Source organism: Vidua chalybeata, chromosome 18 (genome assembly GCF_026979565.1).
Source record: "Vidua chalybeata isolate OUT-0048 chromosome 18, bVidCha1 merged haplotype, whole genome shotgun sequence".
NCBI classification, from domain to species: Eukaryota; Metazoa; Chordata; class Aves; order Passeriformes; family Viduidae; genus Vidua; species Vidua chalybeata.
In genome coordinates this window covers 10,438,536-10,454,705 of record NC_071547.1, presented here as the reverse complement: position 1 = coordinate 10,454,705, position 16,170 = coordinate 10,438,536, and the positions used below count along the sequence as shown (strand labels likewise).

General features: G+C 62.4%; 3 protein-coding genes across 4 annotated transcripts in view; 1 reads left to right on the top strand and 2 right to left on the bottom strand.

Annotated features, from left to right (window-relative positions):
* Window positions 1-1,159: 1,159 nt before the first annotated feature.
* PLBD2 (phospholipase B domain containing 2) lies at window positions 1,160-5,555 on the bottom strand. The gene is made up of 12 exons (XM_053959840.1): window positions 5,291-5,555; window positions 5,038-5,131; window positions 4,795-4,953; window positions 4,290-4,390; window positions 3,677-3,891; window positions 3,514-3,608; window positions 3,283-3,443; window positions 2,653-2,748; window positions 2,294-2,365; window positions 2,042-2,194; window positions 1,778-1,940; window positions 1,160-1,680 (listed from the first exon to the last, which is right to left on the bottom strand). Exons 1-12 carry the CDS (start codon window positions 5,491-5,493, stop codon window positions 1,513-1,515), a joined length of 1,680 nt encoding a protein of 559 aa, XP_053815815.1. The 5' UTR covers window positions 5,494-5,555; the 3' UTR covers window positions 1,160-1,512.
* Window positions 5,556-6,553: 998 nt separating this feature from the next.
* On the top strand, window positions 6,554-12,464 carry SLC8B1 (solute carrier family 8 member B1). The gene is made up of 15 exons (XM_053959191.1): window positions 6,554-7,243; window positions 7,710-7,862; window positions 7,946-7,998; window positions 8,103-8,161; window positions 8,400-8,504; window positions 8,597-8,764; window positions 8,864-8,971; window positions 9,054-9,110; window positions 9,320-9,450; window positions 9,625-9,766; window positions 10,148-10,269; window positions 10,446-10,599; window positions 10,686-10,766; window positions 11,241-11,305; window positions 11,389-12,464. The coding sequence occupies exons 1-15, from the start codon at window positions 7,106-7,108 to the stop codon at window positions 11,584-11,586; spliced, it is 1,734 nt and encodes a 577-aa protein (XP_053815166.1). The 5' UTR covers window positions 6,554-7,105; the 3' UTR covers window positions 11,587-12,464.
* Window positions 12,465-13,247: 783 nt separating this feature from the next.
* TPCN1 (two pore segment channel 1) overlaps window positions 13,248-16,170 on the bottom strand; it is a 40,712-nt gene continuing 37,789 nt past the window's right edge. For both annotated transcript variants that reach the window (XM_053959190.1, XM_053959189.1), the window contains exon 26: window positions 13,248-15,861. In XM_053959190.1, coding sequence (XP_053815165.1) covers window positions 15,739-15,861 — 123 coding nt within the window. In that variant the 3' untranslated portion in view covers window positions 13,248-15,738. The remainder of the gene's footprint in view (window positions 15,862-16,170) is intronic.

Genomic DNA, 16,170 nt, shown 5'->3' with positions numbered 1-16,170 from the left:
AGGAGGATTTCTTGAATGGGGGCATCGGGGGGGACACAGCTCCAGTCCCTGTGGGGGCCTTTGGAGTGACCCCCCCACCTCACAGTAGGCAGAGACTGCAGCCACTTCCATGAGGGTGGGACAGCAGCAGGAGCTGGAAAGGGGTGCAAGAAGCCTCCCCCAGCTCACAGGGATGAGGCTGGAGACCCCCTTGGGAGGACACCACATCTCAGCTCAGCCCTGGGGTGCTCCAGAGTCCCTTTCCACCCCATGCCCACCTCCCTGTGCCTCTTCTGCTCCCCTTTGGCTCATCCCTGCCATGAGGAAGGCATGCCAGGATGTCACCTGGTCACTTCCCTTGGCCAGCGTCCCTGGCTGACACTGTAGCAGCAGCTGGGATGGTATTTATCAACTTTTTGTTTGTTTTTCCACTTTTAAGGAAACAAAGGAATCAGCAACACCGCAGCATTTCCAGCGTGCCCTGTTCCTCCTTGCTGCTCCCTCACCCAGTGATGGCGATCTGTCTGGGGAAACTGAGGCACAGAGAGCCCAAAAGCAGCCCCCCCCCCCACCTCCACAGTAGCCCACACACCATGGGGACACGAGGGGACACAGGCTCTGCCATCTCCAAATCACCTGCAATCTGTCCCAGCACAGTGGGGTACGGACACCCCAGCTTCCCCAGGGCACCCATCCCAGCTTTTGGGGTGCCAGCACCCCAACTGCCCAGAGCTGCTCCCTCCCATACCCCACACCCCCCGCGGCCCCCAGGGGCCCCCAGCCCCGGTGGGAACCTGGTGCCTTCAAAGCGCTGCCGAGGCACAGCTCATTAATCCCCCAGTAATGACCTCGTTATTCCTAACGAGCCAGAGCGGATCAAGGGAGCTGCCTAAGAGGATTTTGCACCGCGGGTTTTTGGGCACACAGGTGCCAGAGGAAAGGAAGACAAAAGGCGTGAGGATGGTGTCCCACTCCTGGGGGGTGAGCAGTGGGGCTCCCCCATTCCACAGCAGAGAAGCCTTCACAGCCTGCACCCCACAAGCCCCGGCCCCACTGGGCACAGAGCCCCCCACCAGCAGAGAAGCAGATCGCCCCGTTAATGGCGAGGGGACAAGACCCCTGCGTGAGCCCAACCCTAACAGAAGCCACCAGAGAACCTCAGCAGAGAGCAAAGCACAGCCACCAGCACAGAGCACTTTATTTACCACAGCCAAACCAGCTCGCTGCCCTCCTGCCTGCGCTGAGGGCGAGCCCCAGCCTCCCAGGATGGCCCTTTTCCGGGAAGAGCCCCCCCAAACCAGGCTTCAGCACCCAGGGAAGAGCCTGGAGAGCCCCATGGCAGGGAGGGGACACGCTGGGCTTGTGCAGCACAGCCAGGACCCTGAGAGGCAGAGAGAACAGGGAGGGACCCTGTTACACAGAGCTGAGAGCTGCTACAGAGCTGAGACCCCCCCCACAGGAGCCGGCTGCCCCCACAGAGGGATCCCCCACAGGACAGACGCCCACGGACGGACGGACGGGACCAGCGCCTGCTCAGTCCCAGTGGACCTTGACTGGGGGGAAGGTCCAGAGGTCGGGGTGGCCCATGTGGAGCAGGGAGCTGCAGGGGGACGCGCTCCAGCGGAAGGGTGGCACGTCATCCCAGGCGGGGCCGCTGACCGCCACCAGCCCGAAGGTGGGCACCATGGCCGAGGAGGTGACCTGCAGGTGGGGACACAAGGCAGGGCAGCGAGTCAGCAGCGGGAATGGGCTGCACAGCCCCAGAAGGAGCCCCTCCAGGGCTGCCTGGCTGGCACACCTTCATGTCGATGCCGCCGTGGCAGCGCTGGCGCAGGGCCGGGAAGGGGTAGGTGCCGTTGGAAGGGTTGAGGTCGGAGCGGGCGGAGATGGCGTTCTCGGCGTTCTGGGGGGGGTCACAGCCCCTGCACCGCGACAGCGGGTCCTGCAGGTAGTTGTTGGACCTGCAGAACGGAGGGGACAGACGGTGAAGACGTGGAAAAAGCCCTGGATGACGGGAAATTCCTTGGGGGAACAGGCAGGTTTGGGGGTGCCCAGCACACACCGCATCAGGCGGATCATGGAGTCCAGGTCGTGCACCAGCGTCTGGTTCCGGCGGAAGATCTGGGCACGAGGGTTCTTGTCATAGGTGAACCAGTCGCCGTATTTCCTCACCAGCTCCAGGTTCCCACTGGCGTTGAAGATCTCCTCAAAGTACCTGGGGTGGGGGAACCCAGCAAGTTGGCACCAAGGGGCTGCAAGGTGAGCACCGCTGCCCCTCTTTCCAGGGCAGGCCACGGGGAGGGGTGGCACTCACGGCACGTTGTAGCTGGCCCAGTAGCCCTGCTGGTACAGCAGCTTTGTCTGATCAGCCACCACCACCAGGCCCCTGTGCTGGGAGGAAGAGCACTGGTCAGAGCAGAGGGGGGAAAAAGCCACTAGGGATAGTGGGGGACATGCTGGACTGGGGAGAACACATCCTGGGGTTCCCCACTATGGGGTTCCCCTCCCCAGCCAGAGGTGCCAGGCACCCATCACCTCAGTACCGGCACCGACAGGCCCCACTGCCCTGTGACCACCCATTGGGCTGGGCAGGCACCACCCTCAGGGCTTTCCCAAAGCCACAGGGATGAGAGAGGAGACAGCAGGGGCTCAGGGAGGAATGGAGCCACTCACGGGATCTGCTCCAGCACTGTCAGCACGCCCGGTGCCGGGCTTGCTCTGCCCGGTGTGAAGGCATTGTAGTCCACCACCATCCACTGGTTGTTGTACCTGGCATGGAGAGCAAGGAATGCATCCCTCTGGCAGCCTGGGCACCCTCCATCCAATCCCACTGATGTCTTAAGTTTTAGCTTTTCTATTTTTCAGATTCTGTGCTGCTTTAGTGTGTAGTTCTGAGCTTCATATTAGGGGATGGTGAGGTCTCTTCACAGAGTAGGGAGACAAAACAATTCCTTCTCTACCTTGGGACCAAGGACAAATGATCCAAATCTCAGGCCCAAGAGCACAAACAAGGTGGGCTGAAGAGAGAAAAACAAGCAGGATGGGACTGCATGGGCTAAAGCTGTAATTGGACAATGAACTCCAATATGCAAATGGAACAGAACTGATCAAAGTGAGAGACCCCGTGAGCGGTCGTGATTTTGTGACCATTTTGGTTCATCTTGGATGCAGCCCTGGCTGGGCTCTTGTGCTGCCCAAGGTGGATCCATGGAGGCTTTTAATAAATCCCTGCTTTACTCTTTAATTACATCTAGCCTCTGTTCTAGCACCACCATCCCTCCAGGCCCATCCCACCCCACTCACGTGCCGCTGTTGAAGCGTCGGAAGACCGTGGCCCACTCGGGCCCACTGCGGGCCAGCCGGTTGGCCACGATGTTCCTCAGCCACTCCAGGACGCTGCCCCGGGGCTCCAGGTACTTCCACAGGGCCGGGTTGTTGTTCCCAATGGTGGTTTCCAGCGTGACCTGCAGGGCAGGGAGCGATGGGGAGGGCAGCAGGGCCGGGGAGAGGTGCCTGAGGACCAGACCCACTCACCAACCCGCTGCTGAGGATGTAGAAGTCATCCATGGAGAAGATGGTGCCGGGGTAGGAGGAGAACACCTGGACGCTCCCGGGGATCTGGGACTTGCCTGGAGGGGGGATGCAGAGCATCAGGAGGGGGGCGTGAGGCGCAGCCCCCCCAGCCCAGCCCACGCACCGCCGGCCGAGGCGCGGAAGGGCAGCGTGTACTTCTTGACGATGCGCAGCATGGCCTGGTAGGAGCTCCAGGTGTCGTGGGCCACCAGCAGGTCCCGCTGGGCCGGCAGCAGCTTCACCAGAGCCGAGCAGGAGCCCGAGCCCAGGACACGCTGAGGGGAGGAGCGGTTCAGGGCAGACTCCAGGTCCTCCAGGTCACCCCCCAACTGCAGCAGCCTGAGGGGAAGCAAGGCATAAGATGTCAGGTGAGGGATGCCCCAGGCCTGGAGCTGAGCTGGCTCAGAGCTCTCTGTCTGTCTGTCCATCTCACCACACCCCACTTGTGCTGGCAGCACCCTGGTAGCATGAGCAGAGGAAAGGGGGAACACAGCAGTGGGGAAACTGAGGCAGGGGCTGTGGGGGGAACCCAACACCCAGCCCATGGGGTGGGGAAGAGGACAACCTGCCTTGGCTCTGACCTGCCCTAGCAGCAGAAGACAAATGCCCAGAAAGGTGGACAAAGTAGACTGGGAGTAGAACTGGCTGTTCCTGGACATGCAGGAATAGTCCCCACAGTTCTCCAAACCCTGGGACAACCCTCCCCGACTCTCCCCCACCTCTGAGAAGGAGCTTACAGGAAGCCGAAGGGTGCCAGGGTGATCCTGCCCCTGGGGAAGTCCAGGCGCCCGTTGTAGCTGTCCTCCAGCCCCTTCAGCTGCAGCAGGGCCAGGCGCACCTGGGGACAGGGGACAGAGCTGGCACCCGGCTCCTGCGAGGAGGCAGCCTGAGAGGTTTTGGGGCACAGGCTCCCTCATTCCCCCAGGGCACAGAGCAGATCAGCTGGGTCTCAGTGCTGCTGCAGAGTCATGAGGGGAAGCATCACTGTCAGCAAGGTCATGACTCTGCACTCATGGCCAAGGGTGACAAAGCCACCTCCTGTGCACCCCAACTGCAGCATGCGAGGCTCTGGTGAGGAGAAAGTCACGAGTCACCTCTACTCAGCCCAGGAAGGAGGATGACCACATCCCTGTCATCCTACCTGGAGCTCGGCCAGGACAGCTCGCTGCCCTGCGCTGTCCTCTGGGTTAAAGGCGCAGGAGGATCCAGGGGGGTCCCCTGCTGGGGGTTCCCCATCCTCACCTGGTGCCAGTACTCGGTGTCGTGCCCTTCCGCCATCTGCTCCTCCATCCAGGCCAGGTTGGCCTCCAGGTAGTCGCGCAGCTTCTGGCAGTACTTGCTCTCGTACTTGAAGGGGCCGCAGTAGCCCACCATGGTGTTCATCCAGTGCATGTACATCAGCTGGGGGACAGGGCCGCGCTGTCACCGCGGGGGACGGCCCGGGGAGCGGGCACGGCACGCACTCCTGCAGGGTCCCCCCCTTACCTGCTCGGTGACGGCAGCCTCGGCCAGCCCGGCAGCGTAGGCCTGCAGGCTGTCATTGTACGAGGCGTTGGTGGCCACCTCCAGGAAGGCCCAGCTGTGGGGACACGGGCACGGGTGGGACGAGGCACCCCACCGACCATGGCTGCCCCGCGGCCACCCCACCCCCGCTCGGCTGGCTCCGAGCGGCCCCGTCCCGTCCCGTCCCGTCCCGTCCCGTCCCGTCCCGTCCCGTCCCGTCCCGCCCGGGTCATACCCGACGTGCGGGATGCGGTCATCGAGGCTGGCCCAGGCGACAGCGGCGGGGTGGCGGCCGGGGAGGACGCGCAGCCGCTCGGAGCCGGGCTCCAGCAGCACGGAGACATTGCGGGGCACCGGGGACAGGGCTGCGCGGGCCGGGAGGGCGGAGAGCAGCGGGGACAGCAGCGAGGCCACCAGCAGCGCCCGCGGGGCCGCCATGGCGGGGACACCGAGGGGCGGGGCTAGGGAAGGACCACGCCCCCGCAGCGCCGGCGCGCGTGGATGGGCGGGGATGAGGCGGGGCTTAGTGTGACCCCGCCCCGCAGTGCCCGTTTATCAATGGGGCGGGGCCGGATTGGGGCGGAGCGTCAGTTTGGCCACGCCCCTAGCGGCCCGGCCGTGCAGCAATGGGCGGGGCCCGCTTTGGAGCGGGGCGTGTGTTGGCCACGCCCCCTACAGCGCTGCCCTGTATGAACGCCTCACACGGGGCGGGGCCTGGGGCGGGGCTTCTGGCGTGGCCACGCCCCCAGCCGCTCCGGGGCCGTGGGGACCCCCGAGACCCCCCCATAGCACCCCTGTTCCCCCCATGGCGCCCCGCAGCCCCACACTCGCACCCACGCTCCCATCCCGCCTCTCCCAGCCCCACGCCCTCAGGAGACGTGCGCAGGTTCCTCCTCCCCGCCTTCGGGGGACACGCGTGGGCCCCTCGTGTGAGCGGCCCGGGCGCGGCGTGTCCCTGTGCTCGGGGCGGGGGGCGCACACCGGGTGCTGCTGCTTCCCTCGGGCCCGGGGCCGCGGCAGCCCCGGCCTTGCGCAATCCCCTTCACCTCTCTCCGGGGAGAATGCGGAGCGCAGCTTCGGGGGCAAACGGGCCAGGGTGGGAAACGGATCCTTGCATCCCATGAGGATCTTGGGGCTCCGGCCGTGGGGGCCAGCCTGCACCCCACAAACAGGGCACGGCGCTTGCACGGGGCACGCTTGAGGCTGGAGTGTCCTGGAGCTGGGGACACGGGTGCGGAGAGGGGCACCGGCACCCCATACCGACTGCGGCACGTCTGTGGGCTGCGGGACCGCCGGCACCGCGGTCCGTGCAGCCCCGGTGCCGAGGCTGCCCCAGCACGGGACACCGTCCCCGGCCGCGGCTGCGCTGAGCCCGCCCGTCCTCAGAGGGTCACCCCTGCGGGGGGCTGCGGGTGGCCGCAGCACGCAGGGTGGGTGTCCCGGCCTCAGAGGGACGGCACGGAGCGGAGAGCCGCGCGTGTCCCCTCTCGGCCGCCAGCCGCGCGGGAAAGCGTCGCTGTCGCTTTAAGGGCGGAGGGTGGCGGCCCCTTTAAGGCGGGGGGGCCGGCCGGGATCAGCTGCCCGCGCACGGCAGCGGGGCCGCGCCGACACGGTGGGGCCGCGCCGCGGCTGGGGTCCCCGGCTACCCCCATCCACCCCCGCATCCCCCGCCCCTCCCCGGGGTCCTGTCCCCGCCGGTCCCGCGGCCTCTCTGTCCCCTCTCTGCCCTCGGGGGTGCCCCCCGGGTGCCCCGGTCCTTGTCCGTGGGGTGTGGGTGCCATTCCCCCTCCCTCTGCTCGGGGTGGCCCCGGGCTGAGCCCCCCCGGCGGGGACGTGGCGCAGCCTGCCCGTGGTGGGGGGGGGGGGGGGGCTCTGCTTTTTATCGGTTTTATTATTTTTAGCGTTAATTATAATTTCCAGTTTTATTATTAATTTTTAACCCCTCCTCGCCCCGCCCGGCGAGCGCGGGATGGGGCTCCGGGGGCAGCCCCCGCTCTCTGCCCCCGGGGACCGCTGCCGGTGGTAGGTGTCCCGCCAGGGACCGGGCACCATGGGGCAGGGGGCCACGGGGCTGGCCGGGGTGCTCAGCCCGGCCGGGGCACTGCCAGCCGGGCCCCCGCTGCTGCTGGACGTGGGGCACACGCTCCCTCCCGGCCGGGATGCTCTGAGCCACGCACGGGGCCTGGATGTAAGTCTGGGGGCTGCGGTGGGGTTTGGGGGGCATGCCGGGAGGGATTTCGGTGCTGCCGAGGTGGTGGGGTCCCGTCCCGCCCCTGTTCCCACGTCCCCGCCATCGCAGCAGGGATCTCACCAGGATTTCCTCCGCTGCTGCTTTTTCCTCCGAAAGCCTCTCTGCTTGCCAGGCCGGCGCCTTCCCATGGCCCGGGGTGGGTGTGGGCTGTGTGGGGACATGGATGGGGTGGGGACAAGGGTTTCCACCTCTGCTGGCCCTGGCACAGCCCTCGACCTACTCACATGTGTCTCAAGTAGGGAAACTGAGGCAGGGCTGACAGCGACCTGCCAAAGCAGCCCCACGGCAGCGCTTGTGGGGGCGGTGGGTGGCAGTGTCCCCTCGGGGTGGCCGTGGCAGCCCTCGGGGAGGGCGGTGGGTGCTCGGGGGGGCCCGGCCAGGCACCCTCCCCTCTGCTCCGCAGTGCTGGGAGGTTCGGAAGCGCAACAGCTCCGAGTGGTGCCACTTCATCCGGAGCAACCCCGACTGCCGGCTGGACGGGGGCTTCCTCGACTACCTCGATGGGGTCTTCTGTGTCTTCCCGCCCCAGCTGCTGCCCCTGGCTGTCACCCTCTATGTAAGGATGGGAAAGGGTAGTGCTGGGGGAGAGTGTGGTGGGGACCCCAGTGACCCCGCTCTGTGTCCCACCTGACCCCACAGGCTCTCTGGCTCCTGTACCTGTTCATCATCCTCGGTGTGACAGCAGAGAAGTTGTGAGTGGCCCACAGAGGAGGGGACTGTCCCCAGAGTGACCAGGAGCCCCGTGGTCCCCAAGTAGCCCCATCACCTCTCTCTGTCTCCATTTCTGCCCTTCCAGCTTCTGCCCCAATTTATCAGCCATCTCCACCAACCTGAAGCTGTCCCACAACGTGGCAGTATCCTTGGCAAATCACAGGGGCCCTCAGGCAGGAGGGATGTGGGGACAGGGCAGGGGAGGTGGCCATGACAGGGTCACTTTTTGTCCCCTCAGCACCGTGCCAGGGGAAACCTACTGGGAGGGTGAGCTGGAGGTGACAGCGGGACAAGTGGTCATGTGCTGGCACTGGACAGGAGTACACAGCACCCCCACGGGGAGGAGGACACCAGGGCTTTTCCTTGACGTCCCCTCTCCATGGTGTCACCTTCCTGGCCTTTGGAAACGGGGCACCTGATGTCTTCAGTGCTGTGGTGGCTTTCTCTGACCCCCGGACAGCAGGGCTGGCCATCGGGGCCGTCTTTGGTAAGGGAACCGCGGTGCCACGTCCTCACGGGGTGACGCTTTGGAGCTGTGGGATGTTCCCGTGTCCCGAGGGAGTCCCGCTGTGTTGGCAGGTGCCGGTGTGTTTGTGACCACGGTGGTGGCCGGGGGCATCGCCCTGGTCAAGCCCTTCACGGCCGCCTCCAGGCCCTTCCTCAGGGATGTCATCTTCTACATGGTGGCCGTCTTCCTCACCTTCGTGGTCCTCTACTTGGGCAGGATCAGGCTGGGAGAGGCTCTGGGTGAGCGCTGCGGGAGCTGGGGATGGTGGGAGCAGCCTGGGGGTGACGGGGGCAGCCTGGGGGTGCCGTGACCCCCCCCCCTTCACTCCCCCATCTCAGGTTACCTGGGGCTCTACGTGTTCTACGTGCTCACCGTGGTGCTCTGCACCTGGATCCACCGGCGGCAGCGCGGGGACGGGCTGGCCCCTCCCGGAGCCTGGGAGCCAGGTAAGGGCTGCCCAGCCGGGACGGGACCCCCGGTGTGTTGGGGTGCCCTTCCAGCGCCCCTGCTTGCTCCTCTTCCCCGCAGAGATGCCGACAGACGTGGAAGCACCGGAGCCCCTGGGCACAAACAGCGGGGACTATGGTACGTTGTTCCCTGTGGGCTCAGGGCTGGCTCTGCTCCGTCCTCAGCGGTCCCAGAGCCCCCCAGGCTGCTGCAGGTGTGACCGAGCCCGTGGGGTGACAGCGCACGGGGCAGGGGGAGCTCCCTGGGCACACACAGGGAGCTGCAGCCCCGTGCTGGAAGGCGCACAGGGAGCCCCCACCCCGCTGAGTCCCCGTGGCCCCTCTCAGGGGAGGAGTACCGGCCCCTGCTGCCCTCCCGGGAGACCTCCCTGCGCATCCTCACCTCGGCCCTCAGCCCCTTGGACTACCGCAAGTGGAGGAGGAAGCCCTGGTACTGGCGGCTCTTCAAGGCCTTCAGGGTGAGTAGGGGGCAACAGGAGCCAGGAGGAGCCCCCCAAGGGGCATCCCCATCCCTGCTGGAGGCTCTGTCCCCCGGGGCTTGGCAGTGGGGATGGTGGGATGGGGGCAGTGGGGTTGGGAGCAGGTCATGGGGCACCTGGCAGGGTGTCCCAGGTGGGTGTCCCCCATGCCAGGTGCCCGTGGAGCTGCTGCTGCTGCTCACCGTTCCCGTTGTGGACCCCGACAAGGATGACCTGAACTGGAGGAGACCCCTCAACTGCCTGCACATCCTCACCAGCCCCCTGCTCTGCGTCCTCACCCTGAAGTCAGGCGCCTGTAAGAGCCAGGGCAGGCCCAGCTTCCAGAAGGGGACAGGACTGAGACGGCCACCAAAGCCCTGGGGACTGCAGGAGCCTATCAGAGCTGGCTCCCTGTTGTGGGGAGGAGGGATGGGCAGGGAAGAGCCAAGCTGTGTTTGCAGTTGGTTTGCAGCTGGATACACCCTCACAAGGCTGGGAGGTTTGGGCCCCCAGCATCCGGGTCCTGAGGGGAAGATGGAGCAGGCCTGGCCTGCTTGGGAAACTGAGGCACGGAGGGAAGCAGCTCTGTGGGGGCGTAGGGCAGAGGTGGCTTTAGCTGACAAGGCTTTACCTCCACCTCAAGCCTGGCGGGATCCTGTCCCAGCCTCTCTGTCCTTCTTCTCCCCACCATGTGCAGATGGGCTGTACCAGATCCAGGGCATCTTCCCAGTCTGGGGACTGGTCACACTGGTTGCCTCTGCCCTGGCCCTCATCATCTTCATCACCACAAGCAATGAGGAGCCGCCCAAGTATCACTGTGTGAGGTGTCCCCCAGCCCTGAACGCCCACCAGGGACCGGCACAGCCTGCTCCAGACTGGGCTGAGGGTGCTGGGGCAGAGCAAGCTGGAGCTCTCTCCCAGTTCCCAATGTCCCAGGAGGTGTGCAGGGTCCTGTGGGATGCACACAGGGACGAGCTTGCTCCTCTTCCTGTCAGGTGTTTGCCTTCCTTGGGTTTTTGGCCAGTGCCATGTGGATCAACGCCGCGGCCACGGAGCTGGTGAACATCCTGCGCACCCTGGGCGTCATCTTCCAGCTCAGCAACACCGTGCTGGGCCTCACACTGCTGGCCTGGGGCAACAGCATCGGGGGTGAGGGCTCTGCTGCTCCCAGTGCCCCCCTGGCACACCCTGGGGCCCCCGTGCCGTGCCCAAGGTCTCCTTTTGTCCCTCCACAGACACCTTCTCCGACCTCACCATGGCCCGGCAGGGCTATCCCCGCATGGCCTTCTCCGCCTGCTTCGGGGGCATCATCTTCAGTATCCTGTGCATGCCAGGGCCAGCGTGCTGGCACGTGGGGCAGGAGCTGCCCGAGGTTCCCTGCCTACAGCCCAGGGAGGGCCCCGTGTGCTGTGGGATCCCTGGAGAGCAGCTGGGATCCATCCAGAGTCCCTCCAACGCTGGCAAAGCCCGCAGTGTTCCCACAGTGCAAGGGGATAGAGGGATTTGGGAGGGGCAGAGACAGAGCCAGCAGCACCCCCCTGTCCCCACAGCCGCCCCAGCTGGGCGGGAGTTTGGGCTGGAGCGTGGCAGATTTGGGATTTGCCAAAGGGAAGGACGGGAGGGGGCTGTGCCTTGCTCCGGTGGGTTTTGGGTGAAGCCTTTCCTCGAGTGCTCAGGGTTGTATTCAGCCATGAGGTGCAGGAAGGAGGCTGTGGGGCAGAGGGACGGGCTCAGTGCTGTTGCCCCCTCGAGCTCTCCTGTGCTGTGTGTCCATCCTGAACGTGCTCCAGACATCCTGGTCGGCGTGGGGCTGGGCTGCCTGCTGCAGATGACCAGCAGCCAGCCGCTGGTGAAGGTAAGGCTGTGGTGACACGGTGACGCAGGCCAGGCCGGCAGCAGGACGCGTCGTCACCCCACATCACCCTCCTCTCCCCACAGCTGGAGCCTGACAGCCCCCTGGTGTGGGTGCTGGCCGGGGCGCTGGGGCTGAGCCTGGCCTTCTCCTTGGTGACGGTGCCGGCGCAGTGCTTCCAGCTGGGAAAGGCCTATGGGCTCTGCCTCATCGCCTACTACCTGCTGTTCCTCAGCGTGGCCCTGCTCACCGAGTTCAGGGTCATCCGTTTCCCCACACCCTGAACGGCCCCAGCAGATCCAGCCCTGGAGCTCGCTCTGCCTCCCTGCCCTCCCCTGTCCCTGCCAGGGGGACAAGGGCACCTCGACCTCCCCGTGCTGCTGGAGGTGCCAGCCCAGCCCTCGGCCCCTGCTGTCCTTTGGGGAAGGAGCTGTCAGTGCCCACATCCTCTCCTCATTTGGGGAACTCTGGGCAGGAGCAGCCTCCAAAGCTCAGCTGTGTCGGGTGGCAGTGGCAGGAGCAGAGGATGGGGAAGCTCCAGCTCAGGGGTGCAGCAGGGGAGGTTCTGCCTCCTCAGCTCCATCTTGCCCTCCTCAGCTCCGTGCCATGCTTTGGGACACATGCTCTGTGCTGCACAGGTGACACTGCCACTGCCCAGGTACACGTGTGTCCTTGGGAAGGACTGTCCCCATTGGCACCGTGGGCTGGAACAGCAGACAGGGCACAGCCAGACAGGGCTAAGGGCACACGGTGCTCCAGGGACGCACTGGGTTTAGTGCAAGCAAAGCCTGAGGGAAAAACAAACACCAAACCAAGGGAGGCTGGTTTCCCCTGCTTTTTTTTAGTAATGTTTTTCAACCTGAGTTTCAGATCCTACTTTTCTCCTCCTCCTGGGGTGGGCAGAGCTGTAGGAAAGGACTTGGAGGTTTCCACACACAGTGTTGACCTCTGGCAGGACAAGATTTAGGCACTGTAAAAAACTGCAATAAAAAAAAAAAAAAAAAAACCAAAAAAAAACCAAAAAAAAAACAAAACCACAAGCCCGACCTTGACTTTTGCCTGCTGCAAGGGCCCTTCCTCCTGCTCTCTGCTGCTCTGACTCAGCCCTTACTCAGCACAGAGCCTTGGAGGGCACAGGGAACAGCCAGGGCCGAGCCCTGGGACACCCAGAGTGGTTTTTCCTGAGGCAGTGGGGAAGTGGTTTCCAGTAGCTGATGTCCCCAGAGCAGTCACATGCTGCCACACTGGAAACGGGGTCAGCACAGCTCAGTCCCTGGGAACAGGGAATCCTGTGTCAGCAGGATGGAGGGGCGGGCTGGTGGCTCTGCTCCCAGCTGGAGGGTCCACAGGACACAGGCTGGAAAGCAAATTATCATTCCAGAGGGACACACATATCCCTGCCCCAGGGGAGAAGGGGTGTTGAGCAAACACCACAACTGTCAGACCTGGTTCCTCCTCCTTTCCTCCTGGGCCTGGAGCATTTCTCCTTTTTCTAACAGATACCAGCAGCTTTCACAAAAAAAAAAAACAACACTCCTTGTGCCCACAGCCATTGGCTGTGCCTTGATCTTGCTCCAGCAGCTGCCAGAACGATCTGGGACACAACGCCCACTTCCTGCCACAGGCAGGGCTAAAGCAATCCAAAGCCTGGCCAAGGTCCCAGGACAGAGGTGCAGGGTCAAACACCCCTTCTGGCCTCCACACTGCACTGAGGCAGCCTTAAAAACCTGACTTTGAAAGCATTGATGTTTAGGGGAAAAGCTGGCAGGGGGAAGGCAGGCTTTGAAATGTCCTGGAACAGGAATGTGGAGCAGCAAAATATTCCCAACACAAGCACTTGCCACCAGAGAGGGCAGGCAGGCTCCTCTTCAAAGACTGGAAATGCTCCAGCTTGGCCAAACCCACCTCTGGAATAACAGGGGAAGGAGGAAAGGAAGCCGCTGCCTTTACGAAGCCGAGGATGCTCTTTATTAGTGCGCCTGAAAAAAATCTAGAGAACATCTGACAGACACGTCCAGAAAATCGGGATTTTTTATAAACAAAACGCCAGCATACAAAATCCTGCAGTGCTTCCTCCCGTGCTCCCTACAAAATGATTGTCTCTGTCGTCAGTCTGTGGGTGGGGGAAGGGAGAGGAGGATAAATAGAAGGGGATGCCCCGTACTCAAACTTTGTTTCCTTCCAAAGTCATAAGGAAGAAGCAAACTCCTGCCGCCCTCCTTGGTTTTACAAAAATAATGAACACAGCGGGTATGTGGGGGAGGATCAACACCTTGGAGGCAGCACCCTGACCCCCAGCCCTCCAGGGAGCCCTTTATTGCATGATCAGCCCTCAGTGCCTTCCTCAACACAGCTTAAAGTCAGTCTCCTTTCACACCCAGAAAACACCCCAAAAAAAAAAAAAAAAAAAAAAAAAAGGTCACTGATAGCCCTGCCAGGAGAAATCGGCTGTAGGGGAATGTGGAGATTAACCACAACCACATTTTTTTTCCCCACTAACCTTCATAATGCTCATTCATTCTGCCCACATCTTAAAGCACAATAAACACCATCTCCTGCAGCCCCAGGGCTAAGCTGGATAAACCTCCCGGGCTGCGACTCCAGCAGAGCAACTGCAAGAGCAACAACTGCACTGCTCCTTAATCTGTGGTTGAATTCATGGTTTGGAAAACAGCCCTTTAAGGTCCTTCATGGGTCAGCTCAGAAGTAGTTTCATACCTGCAAGTATCCAGAAAGAAAACAAAGAGTTGCCGTGAGGCACCCAGGGAGTTTGGCAAGGGTTGGGAGCAGCCACTGGTGCGTGTGTGCTGCTCTCCCGCTCCTTCCAAGTGCTCCCACCGTGCCATGGAGGGAGAGGTTTCCAGAAGTAGCTCTGTCTTGCCTCCCTCTGGAAGTCTCACCCACCCAGGAAATGCTCCTGAGCTGCCCAGGTAGGATCAGTCCTTGTGCCACGAGGCGAGGCCACCAAGGAATGAGAGGCATGTGGGACAAAGGGGACAGGGACACAGATCTCCCACTGCCTGGGGCACCTGGAGAAGGGGGAAGCCTCCTCAGGAAGCTCCACTCTTAGTCTGAACCTGAGGAAAGATCAAGCAGCAAGAGGTGAGGGAACCTCCCAGCTGCCAGGGACTTCCAGTGCTGACAGGGAAAAGAGACTTGGAGAGACTTGGAGAGACAGGTTCAAAGGATGACACAAGTGCCACAATCCCACAAACGTGGCAGAGCTGGGAAGGGAACCCTTTTCCCCCTTCCTCCTCATCCCTCAGCTCTCAGGTGCAGAAAAAGCAGACAGGTGAGAAGAATCCTTGTCTTCCACGTTCCTCCTGCATCCCAAATCCAGGGGAACAGTAGAGCTCTTCAGTGGATCTTCCCAACACCTGACTGAGCTGACCTTTTCCAGCCTGAGAAACATTCCTGCAAGGGAGGAGCCCCACTCTGTGCTGGGACTTGCTCAGCTGGAATGAGGACTGACCAGCAGGACTGTGTGTGATGCCCAGGAGTTCTCTTTAACCCAGAGCCAGGCAGAAAAAAGCCAGACTTGGAGCTGCAAAACCTTCCACTCTTCTTCCCAGTCATCTATCCCAGCTAAGGACCAGGCAGAGAGGTTTCACAGAGCAGGTGGCCAATGGCAGAGCCCAACAGCCACGTCACCCTGCAGAATCCCCCTCCCTGAACACACACAGGAGCTCTGGGCTTTGCAGAGGTGACCCCAAGCCCAGGCAGTGCCACGGGCAGGACTGACCAGCAGTGATGCAGACACAGCAGAGACAGGGTCTCCAAAGCCCTGCCCCACCTATGGTCACAGCATGATGAGGTGCTGGCCCTCACTTCTGCCTCAGATCTACTTGGGGACAGCAAAATTCAGTAATCAGAGCTGGAGCTGCTACAGGGAGTGCATTTAGGAGTGCCAAAAAGGAGGGGGAGGGCAGGCTGCCCTTCCAAAAGTGCTGAGATTTCACACCACCTCCCCTTTCTTTGAGCAAGGAAGGTGGAGCAGAAACAAAAACTCACTCCCTGCTCTTCTGTCCCTAGGTTAATGGTACCCTTTGAGCAACAGGGATCTTCCAAAAGGGCCGAAGTTTTACTGTTAAGCAGGTGACTTCAGCCAATTCCCTGCTGTTAATGGATTACACATCCCTTTCCCCGAGGTCTGTTAGTGGTAAGACAAGCAGCAGCAGCTGGAGCCTGGGGAGGGGCTCAGAGGGACAAGGGCTCTGCTCTGCCCAGATGTGCTGAGCATGGAAATCATGCTCAATCTGTGTGCAGCAGCCTTCCCCTGAGCCCCCTGGGCCTCTGGCTTCTCAGCAACCACTGCTGGGGGCAGGATTTGATCCCTACACTGGTACACTGACAGATCTATATACAGCCTCCCAAAACACAGGCTGGGGAGGAATTCTCTAGGTTATTGCATAGAAGGTGGCTCGCGTTAGCTAGGCCTAAATGACAGTCTGGGAGCGCTGTCGGAGGCTCAGGGGCTTCAGAGAGCTGCTGGAAGCAGATGCAGGCTCTTGCAGTGGTGTCTGAGATTCCTCTTTCCTGGAGTGCTCCTCATACCATTCCTGCAGCAGGGGAGTAAAGAGGCAGGGATCAGGCTGTGCCCCACACACCCCAAAAGGGCAGAGCCTGCTCTCACTGCCATTGAGGGCACGTTTTTTCAGGCACAGAGGGCTCTTTCCAAACCCTGGGTACAGCCCAGCCTCCTGGAACAACCCAGCTAACTGCAGCATGCCTGTGGTGGATGCACTGAGACCTTGCCAGCCACAGCCCAAGGAACTTCCCAGCCTTGGGATGTCCCTCCTGAACACCCAAGGCTTGAGGATGGCTGTTCCCATGATGTCTGGGACTTGCAGGGCAGCTCCTGGTGCTGG

Coding starts and splice junctions, on each gene's coding strand:
- PLBD2 (XM_053959840.1), bottom strand. CDS start 5,493: ATGGCGGCCCCGCGGGCGCTGCTGGTGGCCTCGCTGCTGTCCCCGCTG. Junction 4,954..5,037: donor AGGCTGCCGTCACCGAGCAG/GTAAGGGGGGGA, acceptor CCTGTCCCCCAG/CTGATGTACATGCACTGGAT. Junction 3,444..3,513: donor ACATCCTCAGCAGCGGGTTG/GTGAGTGGGTCT, acceptor CCTGCCCTGCAG/GTCACGCTGGAAACCACCAT.
- SLC8B1 (XM_053959191.1), top strand. CDS start 7,106: ATGGGGCAGGGGGCCACGGGGCTGGCCGGGGTGCTCAGCCCGGCCGGG. Junction 8,972..9,053: donor TCCCGGAGCCTGGGAGCCAG/GTAAGGGCTGCC, acceptor TCTTCCCCGCAG/AGATGCCGACAGACGTGGAA. Junction 10,767..11,240: donor CTTCGGGGGCATCATCTTCA/GTATCCTGTGCA, acceptor AACGTGCTCCAG/ACATCCTGGTCGGCGTGGGG.